This window comes from Cotesia typhae, unplaced genomic scaffold, assembly GCF_013202065.1.
Source record: "Cotesia typhae breed Kobodo isofemale line unplaced genomic scaffold, CoteBio_Ctyphae contig_44, whole genome shotgun sequence".
NCBI classification, from domain to species: domain Eukaryota; kingdom Metazoa; phylum Arthropoda; class Insecta; order Hymenoptera; family Braconidae; genus Cotesia; species Cotesia typhae.
Window position 1 is genome coordinate 4,564,648 of NW_027423753.1, and position 27,441 is coordinate 4,592,088.

Sequence of the window (27,441 nt, forward strand, 5' to 3'; positions counted from 1 at the left end):
GCTGATTTCTGATAAAAATTTCAGTCTGCTTTAAAAAGGCGCGAAATAAATGAACCAAACCGAGGTATTTTATAACTAATAACTCGATTGTTGTAAAAATAATAAAAAATGTCCAACAAACAATTTTAATAAAGTCTATTTTTACCAAGTGATACGATAATTATAACTAAAGTAGTAGTTTTACAAAAATTTTACATATTTACGTGCATCTAGCTGGTACTGGACAAGCTGTTGTTCAAGCCAAAGTAGCTAAATTAACATAATCATGGAATTAATGAATACTTACTTGGAAGTGCTTGCTGGGTATATACATGATGAAGACAAGCTTGTAAGATTTAATTTAATTTTATTAAAAGTCAATTTATGTAGAATTACTTCAATGTTTATTGATTTATAGGTTACGTATAAATGGCTGAGCAAAGAGCTAGAGATCCATGTGAATCTAGCGAAACAAGTCCTGGAGGAGTATTGGAATAAAAGTAAATCCAGTGGTGAGCTCGTCGCAACAATTATGATAATAGGGTACACCAAAGATGGAGGAATGCGGGTTGAGGTGATAAAAGAGTCGGATTTCGTTGCTGCTGCTGATAAGTACGATAGGATAATATCACAGCACTTGTACAGCTTACAGAAGTCATTGCCCGATCTTCAACTTTTGGCTGAGGTAGGTCAGGGTGACACTAAATTCTCAGCCATCACATGCAAGAACGCTGTGGTGCTGAGCGATGAGGAATTGTTCAAGCGACGATGGGGTCGCGATAATACGTATGAGACACCAGCTGCTCCCGTCATCGCGCACAAGCCTCCCGAGCCGAAGAAGGTTATTATGAGTAGTTTTGCCAAGGCTGCTGACAAGGTGAGCGATAGCAAATCCAATGATAAGAGCAATGATAATAATAACGTGAGTAATAACGGCGTAAAAGATAAAGAAGAAAAAGTGCAAGTAAAAAAAGTGTCACCTGTTAAAAGCAAACCTGCTAATACGAAGAAAGGTGTACCGAAAAAACCTGTGCAGTCTCAAAAAGCTGGACTGAGCAATTTGTTCGGCAAGGTCGCTGCTGCTAACTCCAAAAAATCACCACCTGAAATAGACTCTGATCAAGAGAAAGAGCAAGAAAATAAAAGCAATGGCGTTGAAGAAAGTCCGATGGAAGTTGATGATAGTCCGGTCAAGGAAAACAACGGGCTGTCTGCCCGTAAGTCTAATTCAGAAGTTAGTAATTCAGAAGCAAGTCAAAAAAGCAATGGTAGTACAAAATCCAACAAAGTTATACCCAAACAAAATCGCGGTAGCAAACGGAACAGGAGTAGGGACTCGAGTAAAGAGGATACTAAAAAAAGGAAACGCATCTTCTTGGCTTCTGATTCTAGTGACGAATCTGCTACGGAACAAGAGCCAGACTTATTTGATGATCTGCCACCCCCTGAACCAACAGTTACGAGAAAATCACCATCACCACCGCCAGTTAAGCTTGTGGAGGGTAAACGCAAGGTACGCAAAGCTGTTGATAAGACTTTCGTTGACGAAGATGGTTTTCTTGTTACTAAAAAGACTTTTGTCTACGAGAGTGCTTCTGACGAAGAAACTCCACCACCTGCAGTGGTTAAAGAAAGAGAGGTGAAGAAAGCTGCTGATAAGGCTGCTGTCGCTCAGATTAAAAAACAAAACAAGCAGACTTCTATAATGAGTTTTTTTAAAAAAGCTTAATCTCTTTTATTGCGCTATTATCTATTGAGTATTATGATAATTACTAATTAGTTTACGTTAGTAATTATATTTTTGATCATTTAATTTTTTTTTTTTGATTATTTGAATATATGTTTTAGTTGTAAGTTTAATCACGTGCCTCTGTAATTTTAATATTTCATTGGATTAAAAAAATGAAAATAATTCCTTTGAATGTTTATTATTTTTTAAAAAATGTTTAATTATGATAATAATGATTAATGATTAAATGGATATAATAGAAAAATGTAAATAAATTCAATGATATGAAATCGTGGATCTGGTGACGCAGATCAGATAAAAAATCTTATCAGAATTTAGTTCTGTTGCAAGATACCGATACGCTTACCTGTTCAGTCTAATGATTACTTATCAAACTACAAGTATCTGTAGAAAATGTATTTTATTGTATTAGTTTCGTTAATTAGTTTCTTAAAATTATCCGCGGGTGATTTGTGTGAAGTCTGCACGTGCTCAGGTATGACATAATTTTTTTTTTTTTTTTTTTACTATGGAGTATTGTCATTTATTGTTCAGTAAAATATTAATTATTGTTTTATCTAGGTACAATTATTAATTGCAATGGTCGAGTGAATACAAGCGACAGAAATAATTTAAAATTGCTAACCAGTGAAATCGCTCAGGAGATTATCATATCAAGAGACAACACTTCAGTGGAAATTTCAATTCATAAAAATACAGTACAGCAATTTAAAATTATCGATTTGTCAAATAATAATTTAGATGAAAGTGTAATAAGTGCTTTTAGCAGTTTAATTAATTTAGAAGAACTCAATTTGTCTTCAAATAATTGGAAAAAAATAATCCCAGATGTCTTTGAGTATTTTCTGTCACTGTCTAAACTTAATTTGAGTCATAACTTAATAACTGAGATAAGCTTTAGTTCATCTAATTTGACTCATCTTGATTTATCATACAACCAGCTTGTAATTCTGTCAACTGGGCAATTGAATTGTCCTCACTTACTATTTATTAATTTATCTTTCAATTCAATAACTTCAATAGACGCCCAGGCATTTGCTAATTTGAATTATATTGATACATTGCTGCTTAATAATAATTTAATCCATTCACTAGAAATCTTTATACCTCCTACAAAACAACTCTCAGTGGCACACAATAAATTATCCCTGTTCCCAGCAAATTTAACAGTGGAATTTCTTGATATAAATCACAATTTTATCTCTATTGTTCAAACTAATTCGACTGCCGATCGACTGCAATCACTAGACATCAGTAAAAATAATTTGTATTTCACAAACGCAAGCTTTGTTAATCTGAAAATGCTCAATATATCTTACAACAATTTTTCTTCCATCCCACCGCTCTCTTTTGAGGATTTGCCTGCTTTAGAAGAGCTTATAATAAGTGGAAATCCATTAGATAAATTGAAATTTAATGCTGGAATAAAATTGAAAAGATTAATTGCAAGTGATTTAGATTTAGTAGAGAGTATTGATGAAAATTCGTTTGATTTGCTGCAAGAACACGAAAACAACTGTATTAATTTAACGATTTCTTTCAACAAAAACTTGAAATTTGTGCACAATAACTCGTTTAGCAATCATCATATTTGTTACGTAAGTAAAATTGTGACAAAGATTTAATTTAGTTTAATTAAAGATTAAAAATTGAAGATTTTCATTTTTAGTTAAATTAAAGATTTAAAAATAGTTTTAATTAAATAATTATTTCATTTTAGTTGGATTTAAGCAACAACGGACTAGAACGTATTTCAAGACAATCGATTAAAACTTCTAATGATTTAATACCTAAGTATGGAATAAATTTACAAGGAAATCCAATGATTTGTGATTGTGAATCTCAATGGATATTGGACGATTTATTACCAAAGTTGTACACAATTAATTCAGCACTTTTAACAAACTTAAGGTACAGTTAATCTATTAATAAATTCGAAATTCATGGGTATTTTGTATTAACAACTAAACAATAATTGATTTTTTTTTTTTTGTACCAAATATCTATGAATTTTAATAATTTAGATGAAAATATTATAATTGATATGTTATTATCGATTAATTAATGAAAGCTTTTATTTACATAATAATAATATAAAAAAAAAAAAGCCTGTACATTTATATTTTAAAAAATAATTATATTTTAACTAGATGTAATAAGCCGAAAGAAGTATTCAATGTACGGATGATACACTGGTATAAATGGAAGACAAAAGTACTCTGTAAATCGTCAAATAAATTCGAAAGACTTGTTACTTTGGACGATAATACTTATGTAGTAGCGCAGAGTAGTTCAATGATTATTATTAAATCGAGTAACAGCGTTAAATTCATCATTATTGGTGCTGTGACTGTACTGACATTAATAACAATTATTGGGCTTGTACTCTCGGAAAAATTGGCGAGAAAACATCGCAGACGCAACAGAAGATTATAATCGACTTATTTGTATTTATTAAATAACTTAATTGTTAATTTGACAATTCCTATTAATATTTATTAAATTAAATTTATATATCTATGTATAGATTTTTTTTATATATATCATTAAAATTATTTAAAATCACAGAACATTTACTGTCGTGTAAATATTTATTTTAAAATTAGTACGTCAATTTGATTATTTATTTATTGATATTTGGACGCAATATCTAGTAAATAAATTATTTAAATAAAATAAAATACAATTTAAATATCATCCATGAAATAATGACAACTATTGTCATTAAACGTACGCGGTTTTTCTCTGAGTTGGCTTATAAATTCAACTAAATGTTTATAATAATCTGTTTGAACCCACGTTTCATTGTGCGTACCGCCTTCAATAGTTAATAATTTTTTGTAATTACATTTACATTTGTTATAAAGCTCAGTCATCATGTGTGGCGGTACCAGAGTATCCGCAAGACCGGATATAAATAATGTTGGCACATTTAAAGACGCAAGTTTGTCGGTTGACGTAAATTTGTTTTTGTAACAAATAAGTGGTAAATATTTTATTATTTTGTATCCAATTAAAACAGAGGCCATCTCTGGAATACTTGTAAATGTGTTCTCTAATATAAGGCACCAAATTCTTTGTTTATTATAATTAGCAGCCAAGTCAATTGCTACTGCACCTCCTGAAAATATAAAATTATTAATAATGGTTATGATTGATTACAATTGATTGTTCTTTTTAAAAAATTAAGATAACATACCCAGTGATCTACCAAACACAATAATTTCATTGGTATTAATATCATTACGGCTTAATAAATAATCTAGACCTGCTTGAGCATCCATGTAAAGACCAGATTCCGTAGGTGTGCCTTGTGAAAAACCATAGCCACGATATTCTAATATTAATATATTACACTTAACTTTATGATATAATCCTGATACATTGATGAGCCTGTCAACAATTAATTAATGATTATAATATTATAAATAATTATAATTATTTATTTATAAAGAAACGCCCTCGGCAATTTATAATAATATGATTACATTTTTATGTGTAGAATGTTTAGTAAAAATAATTTTATTCAATACATAGCATCTGCAAAGAGAAGATAAATTTTTTTTAATTTAAAAGAAAAAAATTTGAAAGAAAAGAAAAATATAATATGTCTGATAGTTTATAATCACTATTTGTACACCTGGAATGTTATTATTTTAGAATCGCCCTTTTTATTTTATCTGCTGGTCCTACAAAAATTTCAATATCAATAGCACATTTGTTGATGACTTTGCCTATTCTGTATATCGGTGCACGCGTAAAGAACCGCGACCTTATTAATGGTGATGGTAATTATAAATAATATTAATTAATTAATAAAATAAATTTTTTTTTACTACTATATTAAGTGATTTTTTAGATTCCCTTTCGGAATTAGTAAGTGCTATTAGCTATAAAGACATAGTGGCTGGTGATTTTAACATTAATAAATTTATTTAGCATCATGCTAATCTGATTTATGATACAAAATCTGTGCACTATTAATTAATTGTAATAATTTGCATAAATTTGAACAATGTAACTCAATTACCAACTATCAAAATAATTGCCTAGATTTAATACATATATATTTTGTAAAGTAGAAAGGTCTGACTGGACGTTAGTAGGCATTGACTTATTTCATTCTGCTTTGTTGCTGAGGTTGCATCTCCTCACAAGTTTAATTTAAAGAAAAAAATAATGAAAAGTCATGTCTGATCATTGCACTACGTCAAACGGACGGGTCAGATCTCTCTATGAATACTTATACTAATCACTTTTGTGAAATTATTATTTCTGTACAATTGAAGTGTGCAATTTTTGTTTCTTTTTTAATTTATAATTTACATTATCTTTTTTTATTTTTTTATATTGTTATTCACTCATAGCTGCGCAATATAGATTAGTCATTTATGGACTCAATTTAGATAAACAATATTTACTCGCCATATGGCTATCTTGTACTTAAAAACTAATTTTGTCTACTTATAAGTACTCTGTATATAAATTATTAATCCTTTTAATAGTTCTGGCTGTTGGGTTTAATTATCAATAAATAAATAAAGTAAATTTAATGATACTGAATTTAATAAACATCTAAAAATTTTTTAGATTTTTGTAGTAATTAAATTTATGATAAAAAAAATTCCACATTTAGAAAAAGTAAAAATTTTTTATAATTATTGATTTGTTATAAAAATTTCAAAAACGTTCAAATGTCTGTTAATTTCAGTATAATTAAATTTATTTAAATATTAATTATAATTACAAATAAAAACAATAAAAATGAAATACAAACCTATGACCAATGTTACCAGCGTTCCCATGAAGATAAAGAATTGTTGGTGATTGTTTAGCTTCTTCGCCAGATTGTGATATAAAAAATGAATGTAGTATTGTACCATCCTTAGAATGTATATAAACTGTCTGATATGGTAGATTAAACATCGACGGTGATGGTACATAGATACGTGAATGTGTGGGTATTACTGGATGATAAACAAACACGTCTTCTAATTTGTATAAAAGTACTATTTTTCAAATTAAAAAAAAAATTAATATATTTATTTATTTAATCAATTTAATAAAGCATAAAATTTTTATTTACCTGTAGCTTCAATGCAGAATATAAAAAATAATGTAAAAATTCCTCCGTAAAGCCAATAAACAATCAAGTATAAAAATACGTGAGCCAAAAAAATAGCCCACTGCTTCCATGGCAAATTTCTTGTCAAGTTTATTGGACATTTTCGCAACAATCTCTTAAATGATATAATAATCATTTTAAATAAAAATTTTTTTTAATTAGTAAATAACCAATCACTTTAATTTCGTTAATTGTTTACATAAAATTTTAATCTTAAACATTTCAAAATTTATCTTTTTTATCAGAAAGTAAACTTTAGAATATTTTACCTTAATATTCAACATTTTAGTTGCGAGAAAGGTTACACATATATATTTGTTAATTTTTTATGCATGTTGATTTAGTGACGATCGATGTGCAAAATTATTTATATTGAGTTTGAGTAGAATAAAAATATTTATTATTACTATTGATATTTGGGCATGAGTAATAAAAAATTTTCAGATAGAGTAATAAATGTTTACTTTTCAAGGATTAGTGGACGGTTTTGTTATTCGTTAATTAATATTACCGAAAGATAAAAAAGAAATTTATTTTATTGACATCAATTGTCATCTATTACGCGGTAGAAAAATACTACAAGAATAATATTTTTGGTCTTATATATGTATATAAATATACTAACACCCTCACATAGAAAAACATACAAATGTGAGCAGCAATGTAATGCTGCCCAGGTTTTAAATTTGTTACTCGGATCCATTCTATGAAAATATCGACTCTAGGACAAAATTAATAATACTGAAGTTGACAGATATTGAAAATTTTTTTGGAATTTTACAGCAATTAAATTATTAAAAAATTTCACACGTGAAAATTAATAAAAATTACAAGTGAAAATTTTTAGAAGTATTTTTTTGTTGTAAGTAATTAATTTGTTAAAAAAATTTTTAAAATTGACAGCTGACCGCTAACTTCAGTATTATACAAAATTATTGTATTGGCAAAACTGAAATCGGAGTCAAGGTTCAACTTGGCCATGCTCAAGAGAAATATATTTATGATAGTTAGTAGTGTAATATTATGAAAGTTTGTAAACTCTGACAAGTTATAAATTTGAGTATGAATAAAAATAAAATTGATAAAATTAATTTAGCAGATATTTGATCATTTAAAGAATTTTCTGTAACAAATAAATTATGGCAAAAAAAATGAGAAAAAAAAATTGACTTTCAGACATTTGAAAAAATTTTTAATGCAATTTTTTTAAAATATAATTCTTCAGAACAAATCTGTTTTTTGTTTAAAATTAAAAAATGGTCAAGTGAATGTTGACTTTAATTAATGTCATAAAAAATAGTTTAAAATACTATTATCAGCTGTTTATGGGAACATAAATTATGATGAGTAAAACTTTTGTTAATAATTGAAAAAAGGGTGAGTAATAATACAAATAATATTAAGATACAATATATAAGTACACTAATGAAGAAAAAATTAAAGGGTCAAAAAATTTTTCAGTGATATATTGGCTGTATTTCAGTGAAGAGAAGTTTTTTGAAATGATGAAGAAAGTGTTTAAAAGCTCCAAAATTCTAGTTTTTAAATTATCGAGCAAAAAATTTTTGGGAGCGACAAAAAATGTTACAAATTTATGAAAATTAACATGATATTAAAGTTAGCTGACACTTGACAATTTTTTATTTTTTTTTTTAACAAATCAATTTGCTCCAAAAAATTATTTTTAAAAAATTGCATTTTTAGTTTTTTAAAATTTCTAAATGTCAATTTTTTTGATAAATTTTTTTTGCCATAATTTATTTATTACAAAAATTCTTAAAATTATGAACTATCTGCTAAGTTAATTCATGAAAAAAAAAATGAAATTAAATTTAACTGTCACTTCACAATTGTTTTAATTTTTTTTAACAAATAAATTATAGCAAAAAAAAAAAGTTATTAAAAAAATGGACTTGTAGAAATTTTAATAAATTAAAAATGTAATTTTTTGGAACAAATTTGTTTTGTTAAAAAAAAAATTAAAATATTGTCAAATGACAGCTAACTTTAATATCATTACAAATTTTTTAGTATTTATTTTTTTTTTTTTGACTTGACGAATTCTGAAAAAATTTTTTTTATCTGAACCATTATATCGACCGATTTGTTTAATTAGCTTTAATTTAGTTTTTTTAAATAACAATACAACCATTATTTGCTGAAAAACGAAACAACCTGTCAGTGTGTTTACAATCTGTCGTAACATGACACTACTAACCATCATCAACATATTTCTCTTGAGTACGACCAAGTTCACCTTTTACTCCGGCTTCAGTTTTGCCAATACAATATTTGCCCTGGACTCAATATTTTCATAGAGTGGATACGAGTATCAAATTCAAAAATTAGTACACATACTTACGAACACCCACACACTGCCGGACATGTGTACATTTTGTACGTTTCTCGTGTGACGTTCGATTTAATTGACCACGTGATCATATGTGATAGTACCGAATGGGATTGTCGGTAAAAATAAAATTCGTAATTTATATAATATCGTGGTTTGTCCAACATCTGTCTGTATGATACACATCGCACTCAAATGTTATTAGTCATTGTTCATTAGTTATATAGACTGTTGGCTCGTAACTATGTACGTGATTTTCTTCAAATGATCTAACGTATTAGTGACTGTATGAAATAACCTTATGCAGGATAATTTATCATTTTGCTATTTATTTTGTGATTTATGATACATATCAGCTGTTTTAGATTAATAATTACACCTTTTGTAATATTTAATTATGGAAAATGTACTCATAGAGCCTGATGTTGCCGGTGTTATAAAGAAATTGTCAAGTATAATTGAAGAGCATGCTAATGACGCAATAAAAACCGGCGATGTCTTTAAGATTGGTTTATCAGGTAATTTTAATTTATTAATAATTTTTCCAACACTCATTTTAAAATTTACAAAAATAATTATTATTATTTATTTACAGGCGGATCTTTAATTAAGTTTTTAGCTGAAGGTTTGCCATCAATTACGACCGACTGGTCGAAATGGAGATTTTTTTTCTGCGATGAACGCATTGTACCTTTTGATAATGAAGAGTCTACTTATGGTCAATACAAAGCTAGTTTGATGGGTAAAATTCCAATAACTGAAGACCAATTTATTACTATCGATACTGAGCATTCAGGTAAAATAATTTTACAAATAAATAACATAATAATTTGCTGAAATAACTTAATTTTTAATTTTATTGCGCAGCTGTTGAAGCAGCTAATGATTATATCATGAAGATGTCCGTGTACTTTCCACCGGACAGTCCGCCACGTTTCGACTTGCTGCTGCTTGGAATTGGCCCCGATGGACACACTTGTTCGCTCTTTCCCGGTCATCGTTTGCTTGAGGAAACAATTAGATGGGTTTGTCCAATCAATGATTCTCCAAAGCCACCACCTTCGAGAATAACTCTTACGTTCCCAGTAATTAATAATTCTAAGGCTTGTGTTTTTGCTGTTGCTGGAGCTAGCAAGGCTGACATAATCAAGGTAATTAACAAGCATTGTTAATTGTGTACTTTTAACACCTCATTGCTAAAATAATTTAGAAAATAAGCCTTGAAATAGTAGATAAGTTATAGCAAACTTTTCACCTCTGTGTAAGTTAATTTCAAGAAAAATCTAGATTATACTCATTGTAATCTGGATTATACTCATTATAATCTGGATTATACTAGCTACTATCTAAAAAATTTCTTTACTCAGCCAGCCCTCACTTCGCTAGGACAGACAACTTCAATTTGGTCTGAAATCGTTTCGTTTCATCCCTAGTCACACAATATACTATTACTTGTTAAATAATTAATTTTTATTTTTTTAGAAATAAATTATTAGCTAACAAAATGTTTTTATTTCAGCGTGTATTGAAAGAGAAAGAAAATTTGCCTGCTAGTCGGGTAAATCCAGCAAATGGCTCTCTTTACTGGATCGTTGATCAAGAAGCTGCCAAAGGCCTCAACGCATAGACTGGAGTGTTTTTAATATTTTTATAAACATTAACTACTATTTAAATAATAATAATTGATAATAATTATACATAATATAATACAGTTTTCATAATAATAATACAGTTTTCTTTCAATGGAATTTATTTATAGTTTCAGTTTATTTCAATTTATCTGTTCACAATAATTTAAATCTTGAAATTTTCAACTTCAAACTTCACACAAGTTCAATAAATGAATTAAATTTATTAATGATAAAAGCTTACTATGTACATGAGCACGATTAAAAAACTAAATCAAGATCTAATTTATATGTTTGTTTTTTTTTTTTTTTAACCTATTAGTCATTTATTAGTCATGATTCCAAATCAGTTCTGTAGATTCCATCAGTTCCATGCTGATATATTTTTAAATTATTTATTTAGGACGCGAATGGAATTTATTTTGACAATTTTAAAAGAACTCACTATATTTCAATAGAAAAGCAGTCTGTAGCTACTTATTTTATTTATAATATTTTAGACAGTAATTAGTCTGGCAACGAGGCGTGTAAACTTTTGGAATGATATTAAATATTCAAATATTTAATTTTTTAGCTGATAATAAATAATCGAATTATATGATGCAAGAAACATTGTAATAATATTCAGTAATTTTCCAGATTGTGGAGTCAATATAAATAGATGTCGATTATTCCATAAACAAGGAAACATTTCATTCAATCATGTTTCCCTTTTCGTTACTCTCCTTTCATTAAATAATAATTTACAATGTCTCTTTACAATCATATCTATCACAGTATCAGTATATAACTTTTTATTATTTACTTTATTTTGAGTTATACTAATTTTAATTTTTCGTTGTATTTTAATATAATCAACGAATCTCTTAAGAGGCCCACAACGAGATATTTATTAGTTAATTAAAATTATTATTATATAAATATTAAATAGAATAATCAAGTTAATGATTATTTGGTAAAGAGAATAATAAATATTCACAATAAATAAGTAATTTTAAAATGGAGTAGGAAATTTTTTTGTAAGAATTACTTTCATTCTATTACTAATATCAAAATAACAGCTTGGCTGTTAAAACCTGATAATTAATATTTAATATTATTATTATTATTATTTAATTTTTAGTTTGTTTAATAATCCTTTATCACGATATTATTAATGTAGGCTAAGCGATTCTTTGATTCAAAATACTCGATAATATTAATATTAATCGGAAAAAATTGATTATCTTTTCAATTTCACTAATGACACTTAAAAATTATTTGAAATTCCACTGTTGTAAAACAGTAAATTGTTAAGTAAACGGATTAATCATTTGCAATGATTAAACATTGATGATGGAATCATTGCGGTCAGAAATAAAAAAAAAAAGTGAAAAAAAATCAACGAGCAATCACGCTCAAATATAAATTAGCGCCTATTTTTTCTCTTGCTGTTTTTGACTATTACTCAGTAATTTTTTTCATATTTACTATAAAAAAAAATTTCATACATTTAAATGATAAATAATAAATTAATAAAATTTTCAATTCCTAATTAAATATAATTATCACGTCATGTTGACACCCAGTGCTTGCCGAAAATGTTCATAAACCACGTAGCTTATTGATACCGCTGGTGCTACCTATTGATAAAAATAATACAGATTAATATTTAAATAGACAAATTAGATAAGGTAAAAGACCCAGTTATTGACACTTGCAATTTTATTCTAATTAAAAAAATAAAATGTTTTTAAAAAATCAATTATCTTAAAATTTATAATTCAAAAATTACACTTATTAATTTATTAAGGTTGATTCGTTTTTTTTTTTTTTTTTTTTTTTAATTAAATTAAAATTGCAAGTGTCAATAACTGGGTCTTTTACCTTAAATGATTTATATTAAATTTACCTTGAGAAAATTAGGCGTCAATCCACGGTACAAGCCTTTAACTCCGTCGCGTTGTATGATATCTTTAAACACTCCAACCATCGTAGTTGGTGAATTTCCGGGGGATAATTCAGCTTGTAATCTAGTTCTGACTAGTGCAAGCGGATATGAGCACACCTGTCCAGCTGTACTTGAAGCTGTACCACATAAAAGTAGAACCCAAAATGCTGGCTGTTCATTGCTAGTGTGTGATCTTAGATATCTATTCTTCAACGTCTAGAAAATTTATATAAATAACAACAAAGTTAGCAAAGAATTTTTTTTTGTTAAACAGAAAAAAAAAAAAAAAAAAAAACAACGTTTAATTTAATACTTCATAAACAGCCAAGTCTATTCCAGCGTATGGAAGAATTCCAATTAAATTAGGAATGTAGCCTCTGTAAAAACTTTTTAAACCACCTTGACTATAAATTTTTTTAGCTGCATCAACTATACTGGAAAATTCACCCGTCTTGCGAAGTGCTAATCTAGTCTTTAGTACCTTAAAAAAAAATATAAAAAAAATTTTAATAATAAAATTTTATAATATTTATACTTAAAAATAAATAGAGAAACAAGTTACCTCAAGAGGATAAATTGCTGATTGACTAATTCCACCTGCCATGGATCCAGCAATGAATCTCTCATTTATACCTAACTCCCTCGTATCAGTTCCTTTGATTGCTCTTTTAACTTGCTCGTAGGCCATAAACTTGAGAGCTGTTTCAGGACCAATTTTAAGTACATTAATACCATTGCCACGCCATAAACTGAGTACTCCTCCCTCTTTCAACATATATCTAAAGCAATTTGACATATTGCATTGCGTTGTCCCGTGAACCTACCACAAAATAAAAGAATATTCAAGTAAGCATTACTTCAGCCAGACTAATAACTTAATTTTTTTTAAAATAATTAATAATTATTTACCTGAAGATAAACTTTAATACGATCTAAAGGCGCAGTACAGGTACGCGAAACAGCTCCAGCAAGTCCACCAGCAAGTAAATGCCTCCACCACATCCCTGTTATCATTTCGTTACTTGTAAAATCATCAGGTACTCCGATATCTTCACCAATGTCCATGTACTGTAAATAAAAATAAACATATTTAAATTGAATTAACGAATACTTAAAAAAAAAAAATTACATTCATTCTAATTATGACTGGGTACTTGATCGTTTCGTTTAAATAAAAGACAAAGATATTTATAAAAATTTATGCATTAAATATTATCTTATGACATGTATTTAAAAATTAACATGTAAGGTATTGTTTAAATACGTTGAACGCTATACCATGTGATAAGTGACAGTTATTTTATTCCCCGCGTTTTAATCTCAAGGACGTTTGTCTTTTCATTTAAATCTTGGCTTTATATTACAATTGAATTTTAAATATCAATAAAATACTTTTTTTTATCTATGACTCAAAAGCAGGAAAATTTTAATAATCAGTCAATAGCATTCAATATTGCTCTGTTAATTATTTACAATTATACCAAGGGGGATATTATCATTAAAATTAAATACTTAACTTAACATATATTTCAAGGAGAAAATCACTATCCATATTATCTAAATTATCCATTGTAAACAAATTAAAACAAAAACTTATTTTAAATATAAAATTATCTATATTTGTATTATACAGGTTTTAAACAATTGATTTTAATAAAACTAATGATTGAAATGGCTCTGACCAGTTACAAGTCGAGGCAACTTGAACACCAGGCATTTGGCCAGAGATTCCGTAACTTGATTCACTGCCCAATGTCACGTGGAAACTCTATTTCTTATATATACCATATGTCTTCGTCTTATGGTATATATATATAGATTAAAATATATTTAACTAAAGTAGAATAGAACGACCGGCGATTTAATTCTCATTCTTAGACTTAGTTTTAGTCTCAGTACAGCATCCGTTTATTAAATGTCACGATAAAATCTACTGCACCTAAAAGTTTAACACACATTTTAAATCGTGATACTTTCTACTCTTGTACTCAATTTTTTTCTACGCTCAAGGAATTTCAAATGACGAAATACGAGTACGTAAGAATTATCATTCTTCATGTTTATACATTTTATAACAATCTTTTGTGTTAAGTATATCTCTGTAGCGGTGACAAAATTTTTTGGCAAATTGATCAGGAAATTCTGAGACAATCGCGCACGTGTCTGCATATAAATTTATTAATAGGATTCTAATTAGCAATAGATATTTGTATTTTACTTTGTAATTTATAGATAATTATTCAAGCTGAATTTTTAATATTACTCGTTAATCTTTGACGCAACAAGTTATAATTAAATTTAAATCTAGCTGATTAAAAAACGGAATTTTATACTCTGGAATTTAAAACAAGTGTATACTGTCTTTTGAATGATAAAATACTTAAGATTAACTTCTATTGATGTGAAAATCAGTAAAAAGTAAGAAATTATAGTCTGCATATAATCAGCCTTGTAATATATTGCAATCAGGAAGTTCAAGAATCCAAATGAGTCATTGTCTACATGCCGGTATCTCATTCACTAGTATCTTATATTATATTATATTTTTTTTTACTATCAAAGTTTAACATTGCGCATTTTAATAATAATAATAATAAGAATATAATTTAAAATAAATACCATTTGTAAAATAAGATTGTAAACATCTAAATAATCCTCGCAAACTTGACACCCGAGTTCATTAATACTGTCTTGCTTCAACATTTTGGATAGTTAATTTAAAAACTAATAAATAAATAAATATATAAATAAATCTAATGCACTAAAACATCACAGACTAAAAACTTTCAAGCGATTGAAAAGAAGAAAGTGTGACTTTTCTTTCTAGACACAAGTGAGAGCTTGAAAACTTATCACAAGACTGAGTCTTCAGCTCACTGAAGTTTACGAATAAATGTTCAAGTCTGGCTCAAGCCAGTTAAGTATAATATCATGTGTGAGATTAACGTGTGAACAAGCTGTGCCCCCTCTATGGTCTTACAATGTACGTCATGATGCTACAGAGCCATACAAGTTCGCTTTTAGGTAGAATATTTCAGATTGTCTAACCTGCTACCAAATGTCCTGGAATTGATTATTTTTTAGTGACTTTATCTTACTAATAAAATTTATTGATCTTTTTTTGTTCTAATTTGTTTAATATTTTTCAGTCGTGGCTAAGAATTAAGTAATAGAGCTTCATTATTACGAAGATCGATCTGGAATCCCCGGGAATTAAAAATGACTGATTAGATATCGATGACGTCGTTGATAAGAAAAAATATTACAGTTAATTTTAATAGAAGATAGGAAAATTTTATTGCTAGAAGTTATTGTTGTGATGAAAATTTGAAAGAGAATAATAAAATAGTATTTCTTGAAAAGAAAATAAAGTTGTTTTTGTATTTACCAAGAAAGCATGACGTCAAATAAAATGAAATATTGATGAAATTTATAGTGTTTTTTCCAAAACAAATGTAGTAAACATTTTTTGTTAATTCAATAAACATTCAAGAATAATATTTACTAAAACGTAATAAAGATATGTTAATGACGCTAAGGTAAATATTAAGATAGATTTTTATTTTTTAAAATAGATACTCTAATTGGAAAATTTTTTTATTGGAGTAAAATAATAGTAATTTATGTGCAATAAATTGAATGACATACATCGAAAGTAACAGCTGACGCTGAAGGCCAGAATGAATGATAAAAGATTTTAATAGTTAAAACGTCATACGTGCACTGTAAGCAAATATTAAGACTTTTTACAGACATGAGACTTGACATACGAGCTAAGTGTCGGGCCCCCGGTAATATCAGCGAATCACGTATCATTGTTTTGTTTTAATCTTCGTATCATTGGGTATTAATTTATCTGAACGCATACAGCCAACAGATTTATTATTTCCTTGATAATAGTTGTGACGGCAGTATATTTTAAATAATGTATCGATTAGTAGAGGTTTTGAATAACAGTAACCATCATTCTTAATGTCATTGGACACTTTTATTTAATTAATAAAACAAGTGTCACTTACTGTGGAATGTCGCCAATATCTGATGAGCTCACGTATGTCGTCACTCGGTGCATACATGAGGAAGTCCCGCCATTCGTTAAAGTTAATACTTAATGTACCGTCCTGATCCATTCTATAGTTATAAAATAATTAGTTTATGTAATTTAAATAATCCTTTTGTTTTACCTTTGGAGTAATTTTGTAGCTTCTGCACGATCCATTTTAATACCGAGATCTTTATTGAAAGAACTGATGAGTTCTTCCAAATCAATTTTACCTAAAAAAATGTATCATTTATTAATTAATTATGTTTTATTGAAATTTAAAATCTCTTATAGTTGTAATAATAAAACATTAGAATTTTTCGTTCTTGTAGTAGTGAATGAATGAATTATATTTTTTATATAAAGTAAATTAAATATTTACAGAAAAAATCCATATCTAAAATAAATTTTCTGTGTATTTAAAAAACATTGTTTTTTATCAAAAGAAAATAACTGACAGATGTCTGATATGTTCAGCGTATTCAATTATTTAATAAGAAATTAAATGAAATTGAATTAAATAACCAAATTAACGTTTAATCTTAAAATACATAAAAAAAAAAAAAAATACCGTCTCTATTTTTATCAAGGTGACTAAACTGCAGTCGTAATTTCTTCTCATGTTCAATGACATAATGTATAAATTCAGCCAAGCTAATATCTCCACTTTTAGTGCTATCTGATTGAGCCAAAAATTGCTGTAATAAAAATCTTGTTGTAGTACTTATAACAATAAAATAAGTAATATTGAATAAAGACAATTACCTCAGCATAACGTTTATGGACACCGACTTTATGTAAAGCCTTGGACAAATCATGCACGTCGATCCTGCCATTCCCATCGTGATCTAATGCGTTGAATATCCTAGAAAGTCTCGCTTCATCCTGTTCAGGTAACTGGTGCAAATAATGACCAGGTATGACACGGTGCGTGTCATTGCCTCGTGTTCCCGGCATTATTAACAATTATTATTAAAACATCAACACTTAATTAATTATTAAATAAATAATTCCATTTATCTTAATTATTCTAAACTTTTAATATTCACTTTTACTTATGAAATAATGTCTCTGCTCATGAGCTATTATTAATGATTACGGTGGACTTTTTTCAACAAATGATACTGTACCAAGTACGTAACATTATTTAAATGATATTTAAATAAAATTTTTTAACTAATTAATAAACTTGCGAGTTTTTTAATAAAAATGGTTCACTTTTATAACCCCTGTGTAAATGTGTGTGTATGTGGTTGAGTATTATTGGTGATGGCTGGAAAGTAACAGCTTATTCTTAATTGTACATCGCAATTGCTTATAATGTGTGGAATAAAATTATTGGTGAATCGAGAAATTCTCATTATATGAAAACTACTTGGAGTAATGCAATTACTCCATAACCCGTTGTACCAACGGATACTTAAATTTATTATATGCTGTTACTGTACACGCTTTACCCAACCTTACATGTAATATTATATTTGACGCACAGATTTATAACACAAACGAGTGATATATTAAACACGTATTGCACATGTGCATATTACCGGCTTCAAAGTTCGTTATTATCCCTGTCATACTTTTTTCTTTTCATTATATTATATTTTTTGTATTAATATTGTATGTATACATGTATATTTATGTATATAGACTCCAACTACTGCAAGGACTATTACGCTTACTTGGTCACACACGATACACGCGTCTATAAAAGTCGTGCTGTCGCAATTTTACTTTTTTTATTTATTTTTCACATTACCAATTTTTTGTCCAGTCGTATAACGCCACCTATGCATCAATATTTTTCTACTTTATCGACAATTTTAATTACGCTGTGCTGCATGTAAATATGTAATTATACGCTGATTCATAATTTTAAAAATTAATATTACGCTTTAATTAATAGACACTTGACAATTTTTTTATTTTTCTGAAAAAATAAATTAGATTCAGAAAATTACTTTAATAATAATACATTTATAATTTTTCAGATGACACTGAAGTTGACAGGTATTAAAAATTTTATAGCAATTTAATTATTGTAAAAAAATATTATTAAAAAGTTTCACATGTGAAAATTAATAAAAATTACAAGAGAAAATTTTTAGAAGCATTTTTTTATTGTAATTGATTTGTTAAAAAAATTTTTTAAATTGACAACTGACAGCTAACTTTAGTATGATTTTTTTAGAGATTTTAAAGATGAAAATTAATTTAGCAGATATTTTAATGAAAATGAAGTTAGCCGACATTTCAAAATTTTTAGAAAATTTTTTTTTAATTTTACTTAACTAATTAAAAAAAAAAAATTCACATGTAAAAAATTTGAAAAACTATAAGTGCATTCTTTATAAATATCTTTTTAGTTGTAATTTAATTAATAAAAACAAAATTAAAAGTTTTTAGACGTCTGCTAAGTTCAGTGTCATATATTTGACTATTTTAAGAATTTTTATAATAAATAAATTATGATGAAAATTAACTTAGCAGATATTTAATCATTTTTTGAACTTGTGTTAACAGATAAATTATGGCAAAAAAAAAAAAATAAGAAAAAAATTGACGGGCAGAAATTTAAAAAAATAAAAAATGCAAATTTTTAAAAATAATTTTTTAGAATTAGTTTAATTGTTAAATAAAATTAAAAAATAATCAAGTGATTGCTAACGTTAATGTCATCTTTTAAAAATGGAATTTTTTATGACACTGAAGTTGACAGATTTAAAAAAAATTTTTTAAATTGACAACTGACCGCTACCTTTAGTATAAGAATTTTTTGTATTAATTATTCTTGCCATAATTTACTTGTCAAAGAAATTAAAAAAATTATCAGATGTTTGTCAATTTCAATATAACAAATTAATAACAATCAAATCAAATTATATTTATAAAGTAAGTAAATTTTTATTAATAACTTTTTTTAAGTCTAAATTAATTTCTCTTATGATTTTAAAACAACAAAATTTTAATGAAGTATATAGATAAAAAAAAAAGAATCGTTTCTTTCTTTCTTTATTATAGAACGACAAAACGAAGTTATTAACGAAATATAATTATTTATAACTTGTAAGAGTTTATTTAATTACTATGGCAAACAATGAAGATGATAATGAAGAAAAAAATCAAAGTCAAAGTAAACAACAATCTAACATGATCATATTTAAATTATTAATGATTTTATCGCTAGCTTTCTTTGCCGCTGGTTTACTTCTAAGATTTTGGGTTGAATTTGATTACCATATGATATTTAGTATTATAGCTGTCATTATAGGCCTAGCAAGTGTGGGAGTTTATATTTATTTAAAGAAGAAAAATAAATAATAATGATGAAGAAGTAACCAGCGACTAAATAATTAAAACTTTTTAGACTCTATTATAATAAGTAATATATTATTAATAATTAACAAAATTTTTAAATCTAAAATATTTTATACTATTGATTTTATTACTAATATTTTTTTAAGTTAGGATTTCATTCAGACTTGGATCAATCTTCAAAATAATTTATGCTAATACAAAATTTATTTTTAAATAATTGAGATGATTAAAGACTAAAAATAATTTGATAAAGACATGAAAAATAATAAGAAGTAATTGTTAACTTTAAACTATTATTTATTGATAATACAAATATAGTACACTTTCATTGGAAAGTATATTTTATTTGAAAAATACATAAATTCATTATTTATTGACATTGTAAAACAGTGTGCAATTTCACCATGGAAATTATTTTCAACGTTGGCCTATCATTATCGTTCCACATGCTACTTATAAGTATACTTATAAATTGAGGATACTAAATTAATAATTTAAAAAACAAACAACTTATATAAACTTTATAATGAAAAATAAAATTAAAAGATTGAAATAAGTACTTATTTACCAGAGTTTGTAATAATTAAAACAACTATAGCGAGAATTTATATAAAAGAGTAGGCACATTCGTTGAAACAACTTATTTTTTTTTGGTTTTTTTTTTTTTACAAAATAACGGCATTATTTTTATTTATATAAATTTCATAATAAATTTAAATTACTAAATATATTTTTATAAGTAGATGACATCAAATCTCAGTAATAATTTGTTTCTGTTTGTTTTAACGATGTATATAAATAATGATACGATTTTCATTACTGTGAAATATGAGTTTATTATTATAATAGATGTTTTAAAATACTTTTGTTGCTAATAGTGGATTCAAATAAATTTTAAATAACTTTGATAAACTATTGTATATTATAAAATAAAATAAATACCAACAATATGGGTATATATGTGAAGTCCTTATATAACTCAAGACATGTTTAACATGCAATTAATATGAAGCTACGGCAAATTTATTTATTTTGCTCTTATAACTTCCTTTCATACACAGCCCACAGCCTTTTTTTTTTCCTCTGCTTTATTTATTGTAATTATTATATATTTCAAATATTTAATATCAATCAGCCAATTATTTATATCGATTTTGCGGTAAATCTAATTGTGAATACTTGAATTATAATACTTTAAAACAGGCTATTACTCTAAATGTATTTAATTGTAAAAATATAAAACAGAATTTATGGTTAATAATCCATAATATCAATAGAATCATAAAAATATTAATGATAAAATAAAATCAAATAAAAACAATAACATTACTTCTTCAAGAAATAATTACAATATAATTTTTTCATGCTCAGGCCATGTAAGACTTCCAATAAAACTGGAACCATCATATCGTAGATACAAGCTTTTTCGTATCATTTAAAAATAATCATAATAAAACGAAAAATATTATTGCAAAACTCTCGTAATGATTTAAATAAATAACGTTATTTTATCGTAAATATTTCAAAATTAATAATAATTATCAATCAATATATTACTTAGCATATTCAACATCGAAATAAACAAAGAAAAACAATAAAATCTTAAAAAAAAAAAAAAAAAAAAATTAATTGATAATTAATGTTTAAAATGTGAGATACTGACCAAATTATTCTGTAAAAATTTTTGTTCCGATTATACATAAGTAGCTTTTGTCTTGACTTATATCTTCAATAGTTAATTTACACAGTATTAATAAAAAAAACTTGTCTCAAGTTTTATAATGACATGATATATAATAATGCTTTGCTTAATATGCAAATATATAAATATACAAATAATTAATTTATTAGTCGTAATGTTTATGAAACACTAGTCAATATTTTGTTGTATCTTTCCTGTTAAATTTTAACAAACATCCTTTATACGTTCAATCATTTTTAAAAACATATTTCAGTTATTTTATTAGCACAGTTATACAACTACAAGCTTTTTTTATCACTCTGTATCATATCGATGAACCTCAGTTATTCAACAAAGCTGTAGTTAATATCACATTGTTTTCATCATTTGTTTAAAACTGTTATCTAATAAGTACTTTTAACTAATTCACGAGGTTAAAAGTAATCAAGTCTGCTGATAAATTTTTTTTAAACTCACCTGAGTACGTCGCTTTAAAATTGTTTAATATTTTCTTCAAAGCTTTGATACGTTTTTGGCTTTTTTGTTGCAGTTAGTATAATATAAACTATAATTTTTTTACGTTATCGTCTTCGTTAGACCAACGTTTTTCTTGTTCTTGCAGTTCGTAATCCCATCGAATTTCTAGCTCGCGTATGTCATTAGCTATGTCTGCTTCATACGAGTCTTCCTAATTGATAAAAAAAAAAAAAAAGATTTATTTAATGAAATAAATACTAGAAAGTAATGATTAATAAAATCACAAAAACTCACGTCTTTCACAGGATTATTTACAGACTGATCAATTGTTTGATCAGATACATAGTTAACTGGTTGCACACTTGGTACATTGTAATAAGGATTCCAATTACGCACATCCTTTTCTTTTTCTCTAATGCCTGCTTCAATAATTTGTAGTTCTTGTGCCAGTCTTTCACCCTCATTAAATGCTGCTCCTTGAGTTGCTAACTGTATTGAATAATAATATTTAGTAATTATTGTATAGACAATCTTTATTATTGAATAAAATTTTTTTGTTACCTTTAAGTCATTTATTTTTTTCTCCAAATGCTTTAATTGCTGCTTAACCTTTTGAGACTCCAGAATTAGACTAAAATAAAAGTAGATATTAAGATTACTTTAAATTTTATTTATTAATAAAAATAATAAAGTTATAATTACTCTTTAGGCGGATTTTCTTGACGGGTTAATTGAATGTGAGGGGAGGAGGACTCGGTTAATTTACAAGGCCCCAAAGTAACGTAAGCTTCGCTTAAATTCGATTTTTGTATTGTCGGTGTTCCACTATTTGTTCCAACAGTTCCAAAAGCTAAATTAAAAATAAATACATTTTATAAAATTAAAAAAAAAATGAAACTTTTTCTTAAACTTTAATTCAAGAAAAAGTTTTAAGTTTCACCATATAAATATCAAAGATAAAATTTGTTTTTTTTTTTCTCTTAATATAGATGAAAGATAAATAAAGTACTTACGTTGATTATAGTACCAAGGTCCAATAGAATTAGTAGTAGTAATTGGTCTAATAGTTTGTATTGAAGGAGTAATAGTCTCATTATACATAGTATTGTGTTGTGAACCATTAGTCGGCCTCAATATTGACTTGGATATCCTGGAGATAGGTCCGTATTTATTAGCAGCAGATGTATCAAATGGAATGAATTCATCATCAAATAATATCGAGTCAGATCGATGAAAATTATTTCCGTAATTTATTTGTTGAGGCGTTGTCTGCGACAAAGGAGCAGCGTTTGTCCAAGTAGAATAATGCGGCATTGTATCTTGTAATTCATAATTAATTTTTAGCTGCTGCTGATTAGCAGGTTTGCCTAAAATATTTTCTAACTGATTTATAATTTCTATTCTGCGTTGCAATAACAATGCCAAAGTTTTAGTAACTGATTTTTGTTTTTTATTGTTGTTGTTGTTGTTATTATTTTGATAAACATTTTCACCAAAACCGGGTACTTGTAGTGCGTCCCACATATGTACATTGACACTAGAATAGTCAATAGGTGCTTGCACGATGTAATGCGGACACTCTCGATCGATAGTTTTGTCAGTAATTTGCTGACATTGCTCTGAATTCGGTAACAGGTAGTTACTCATATTATTTATATAATTTTCGTTATTTATTAACGGATATTGTAAACAATTCACTGAATTAACTGAGCCTATGTTGTAAAAATTTTCACAGTGAGTATCATTTATTTTAGCTGGAAAATTTGAATCACCAAGTTGATTGTATGATTTCGTTTGGATCTGAATCGGTGAAATCACGCCAGGTTTGTCAATACTTACTTTATGATCTGGACTACCTGATAAAGCCAAATTGGAACGCATGCTAAGCTTACGATGCTTTGAACGATATTTATCGAGTTCTAAATCACTGTGAGCAAATGTACAATTAGTAGCACGTGGACACGAACCGCGCAGAGTTAAGTCACGACACATGCTAATTTTATACTTCATCTGTCCTGGACCAGTGTTATGGATCGTCTCTTGGGACTTTCGATTTCCGTGTTTCTGAATGTAGTCAACAAGAGTCGTCACAACAGCCGTGACAGCTTCAAGCGCTGCACGAGTTGATGCCCAACTCGGATACTCGGTTTCAGGACTGGGATCAATGCCAGCGAGTAACTCTAGCTGTGGTCTTAGGCTACTCAACTGACCGGGATCTGGAGTCCGTTGCAGAGCAATCATTAACTCCTGGACGCTTTGAGCAAACGATTGAGGAGTTTGGAGCTTGTCTATTATACTTTGCATGTGTGATTTATGACCAGTATCGCCGTACAATAGAGCAGACCACTGATCTGGAGCTATTCTCAGACCTGCTTCGGTAGCTATTTGGACAATCTGAGCGTCGTGTTCACGTCTGAGGGCTTCATAAGTTCTAAATTCTTCTTTCAGCTGCATTAGCGAGGAATCTCTTTCACGCTTAGATACTTTAAAGCAGCTAGCACGATACAGAAGCTGCACTACATGTCCAATGCTTGTTTTGGAAGCTTGAGGAAAATGCGGTTCTAATCTCTGGACCACAAACATCACCAGAACCTTACGCGACATTGCGGAACCATCTTCTAAAGCCAGTAGCACTAGCTTCAGTACTTCTTCCTGCATCGCCGGCCCTAAGAATTGACAACCACGAGCGCGAACTGCTGCCCATAAATTAGCGCTCAGTTGCTGTGAATTTTGATGCTGAAGAATTAGCTCAGTTACCGAACGCTCGCCTAGGCTTCGTGCTGCTCTTACTGCACGTGCTCGGCCTTCTGGTTCTACTAGTTGACAACCAACCAATGTCACGAGTTTTCGTTGCATTGGTCGTGACACAAGACCCATGCCTGCATAAATTGAATAATTTTTTACAAAAATTACTGTATTGATTTATTTAATAATAAAAAAAAAAATTATTTATTGATTGTTACCTGTCCCATTGGCTGGTATTGTTTGACATGGTTTTAAATAAAGAGCTAGTTCTTCGATACATCTTTTAGCGATTAAATAATCTCCATGGTTTTCGGGTAATACTAAAGTTTGATGGATGTAATTATCGGGAGGAACTGTATTGCCAACTAATTGCAGCAGCGCTTCATTTAATGGTAATATTTCTATCTCCGTATTAATAGTACTCTAAGCAAGGAAATAATTATCATTATTAGCAAGTGACTGTTTTACATTGTTTGAGTATTCTGAATATATAAATAAATAAATTACCTGATCAAACGGACACTGTTTGCGGTGTAAATTAGCGAGACACGTCCGGCAAATAGTGTGTCCACATCCTAGTGATATCGGTCCACGAGCTGTTGAGTCAAAATCGTGACAGCAAACTGGACAAGAAAGAAATTCAGTCCACTGTGGTGCCTGTATTGGCATTCTATAAACACATTTATTGATAATTAATAAACAAATTCACTAAATAAAATAAAAACAAACATTTTAAATGTATTATTAAATGATGACGATATTAATTTTTTCTGCCTTCATAAAAAATACAAACGTCTTACGACGTAAAAAAGTTCTAGAAATTTTCCAGTACGTATTGCGTTCTAAATAGGATATATTTCGTCATTAAATATTTAATAAAATATAAATAATAAAACAATTAGGTGATATTTATATTGATCAATTGTAAATTTATATTGTTAAATTAATGACAATTGAATTGACGTACAATATTGCAATTATATATACACATTACAACGTCGTAATATACCACTCTATATAATATAACATTAAAATATTTTAGCAACAACAAACCTTGATATTACTTTCACAAAACATCACAATCCCCAACGAAAATTTTTATTACAAAATTTATTATTATCATGAACTTTTTATTTCAATTGTTAATTAATATTTTTCAAGTTAAATTATATTGTAAAGCTCATTATTTTTTATTTTATATATTGATGAAACCACGATTCACGAAATACAAATGTATGAAGTATATACTGCATCCGTATATATATATATATATATGTAGGTAGTTCTCAAGTTTTTTATCAGAAATACAGACGGGTGCGATGTGTAATTGACTTCAGCGCCACCTGCAGGTAAAAATTCTAAGCGCCACATTCAAAATTATAAATCGTAAATACACAATTTTATTTCATTTAGACAAATTATTATTTTTTTATTATTAATAATTATTGTGCTACATTTTTTATAATTTGTTTCTATAAGTTATCTAACAATTATTTATTCTCACAATTAGTCAATATTGCTAACGAATTACTTGACAGTCTATCCACATACAACAGAAATTGATGACACTGAAGTATGATATTAAATTTAGATGAAAATGAAGTTAGCCGACATTTCAAAATTTTTAGAAATTTTTTATTGAAAAAATTTCAATTAAACAATTAGAAAAAAATTTCACAGGTAAAAAAACTTGGAAAACTACAAGTGCAATTTTTTAAAAATATCTTTTTAGTTGTAATTTAATTAATAAAAAAAAATTAAAAATTTTTAGACGTCTGCTAACTTCATTGTCATAAATTTAGCTGTCACTTTACAATTATTGTTTTAATTTTTTTTTAATAAATAAATTATAGCAAAAAAAATTATTAAAAAAATAGGACTCGTAAAAATTTTAATAAATTAAAAATGCAATTTTTTAAAACAAATTTTTTTGATGACATTTAATTTAGCTGTCACTTGACAATTCTTTAATTTTCTTTAGGAAAAAAATTTGTTGTAAAAAATTATTTTTAAAAAATTACATTTTTAATTTATTGAAATTCCTACAAGTCTATTTTTTTAATAAATTTTTTTTTACGATAATTTATTTATTAAAGAAAATTTAAAAAATTGTCAAGTGACAGCTAACTTTAATGTCAACACTAAAGTTGACAGACATTAAAAATTTTTTTAGAATTTTATAGCAATTAAATTATTATTAAAAAAAAATTATTTAAAAAATTTTAGATGTGAAAATTAATAAAATTTACAAGTGAAAATTTTTAGAAGCTTTTTTTTATTGTAATTGATTTGTTAAAAAAAATTTTTAAAATTGACAGCTGACGACTAACTTCAGCATTGTAAATTATCACTATTCGATATTGAAGAAATCTATAATGAAAATTATCTTCAAACTAACCAAAATGGCGTCACTAAA

At 27.3% G+C, this 27,441-nt stretch overlaps 6 protein-coding genes across 9 annotated transcripts; 3 read left to right on the forward strand and 3 right to left on the reverse strand.

The window, feature by feature from the left end:
* The first annotated feature begins 49 nt into the window (after window positions 1–49).
* On the forward strand, window positions 50–1,852 carry LOC141529172 (DNA polymerase delta subunit 3). The gene is made up of 2 exons (XM_074245629.1): window positions 50–328; window positions 398–1,852. The coding sequence occupies exons 1-2, from the start codon at window positions 266–268 to the stop codon at window positions 1,706–1,708; spliced, it is 1,374 nt and encodes a 457-aa protein (XP_074101730.1). The 5' UTR covers window positions 50–265; the 3' UTR covers window positions 1,709–1,852.
* Window positions 1,853–1,998: 146 nt separating this feature from the next.
* On the forward strand, window positions 1,999–4,245 carry LOC141529169 (uncharacterized). Its single transcript, XM_074245625.1, has 4 exons — window positions 1,999–2,204; window positions 2,291–3,327; window positions 3,450–3,640; window positions 3,880–4,245. The coding sequence occupies exons 1-4, from the start codon at window positions 2,123–2,125 to the stop codon at window positions 4,163–4,165; spliced, it is 1,596 nt and encodes a 531-aa protein (XP_074101726.1). The 5' UTR covers window positions 1,999–2,122; the 3' UTR covers window positions 4,166–4,245.
* A 133-nt stretch (window positions 4,246–4,378) lies between these two features.
* Bem46 (abhydrolase domain containing 13-like protein Bem46) lies at window positions 4,379–7,518 on the reverse strand. Of its 2 annotated transcripts, XM_074245634.1 has the most exons (5): window positions 7,124–7,518; window positions 6,816–6,969; window positions 6,507–6,738; window positions 4,929–5,122; window positions 4,379–4,850 (listed from the first exon to the last, which is right to left on the reverse strand). In XM_074245634.1, exons 1-5 carry the CDS (start codon window positions 7,136–7,138, stop codon window positions 4,417–4,419), a joined length of 1,029 nt encoding a protein of 342 aa, XP_074101735.1. In that variant the 5' UTR covers window positions 7,139–7,518; the 3' UTR covers window positions 4,379–4,416. The 2 variants fall into 2 exon arrangements, with proteins under 2 accessions (XP_074101735.1, XP_074101734.1); XM_074245633.1 differs by having other exon boundaries at window positions 6,816–7,239.
* Window positions 7,519–9,306: 1,788 nt separating this feature from the next.
* On the forward strand, window positions 9,307–10,952 carry Pgls (6-phosphogluconolactonase). The gene is made up of 4 exons (XM_074245635.1): window positions 9,307–9,722; window positions 9,800–10,000; window positions 10,072–10,355; window positions 10,724–10,952. The coding sequence occupies exons 1-4, from the start codon at window positions 9,602–9,604 to the stop codon at window positions 10,829–10,831; spliced, it is 714 nt and encodes a 237-aa protein (XP_074101736.1). The 5' UTR covers window positions 9,307–9,601; the 3' UTR covers window positions 10,832–10,952.
* A 177-nt stretch (window positions 10,953–11,129) lies between these two features.
* On the reverse strand, window positions 11,130–18,526 carry Scamc (Short Calcium-binding Mitochondrial Carrier). Of its 3 annotated transcripts, XM_074245627.1 has the most exons (10): window positions 17,854–18,526; window positions 17,570–17,790; window positions 17,376–17,502; window positions 16,947–17,037; window positions 16,782–16,893; window positions 13,672–13,830; window positions 13,325–13,582; window positions 13,076–13,243; window positions 12,724–12,978; window positions 11,130–12,454 (listed from the first exon to the last, which is right to left on the reverse strand). In XM_074245627.1, exons 2-10 carry the CDS (start codon window positions 17,759–17,761, stop codon window positions 12,380–12,382), a joined length of 1,437 nt encoding a protein of 478 aa, XP_074101728.1. In that variant the 5' UTR covers window positions 17,762–17,790; window positions 17,854–18,526; the 3' UTR covers window positions 11,130–12,379. The 3 variants fall into 3 exon arrangements, with proteins under 3 accessions (XP_074101728.1, XP_074101727.1, XP_074101729.1); XM_074245626.1 differs by having other exon boundaries at window positions 17,570–18,526; XM_074245628.1 differs by lacking the exons at window positions 16,782–16,893; window positions 16,947–17,037; window positions 17,376–17,502; window positions 17,570–17,790; window positions 17,854–18,526 and adding an exon at window positions 15,382–15,918.
* Window positions 18,527–20,398: 1,872 nt separating this feature from the next.
* Roq (RING finger and CCCH-type zinc finger domain-containing protein roquin) lies at window positions 20,399–26,263 on the reverse strand. The gene is made up of 8 exons (XM_074244948.1): window positions 26,079–26,263; window positions 25,533–25,695; window positions 25,244–25,448; window positions 23,294–25,159; window positions 22,983–23,130; window positions 22,842–22,911; window positions 22,575–22,769; window positions 20,399–22,491 (listed from the first exon to the last, which is right to left on the reverse strand). The coding sequence occupies exons 2-8, from the start codon at window positions 25,692–25,694 to the stop codon at window positions 22,369–22,371; spliced, it is 2,769 nt and encodes a 922-aa protein (XP_074101049.1). The 5' UTR covers window position 25,695; window positions 26,079–26,263; the 3' UTR covers window positions 20,399–22,368.
* Window positions 26,264–27,441: the final 1,178 nt, after the last annotated feature.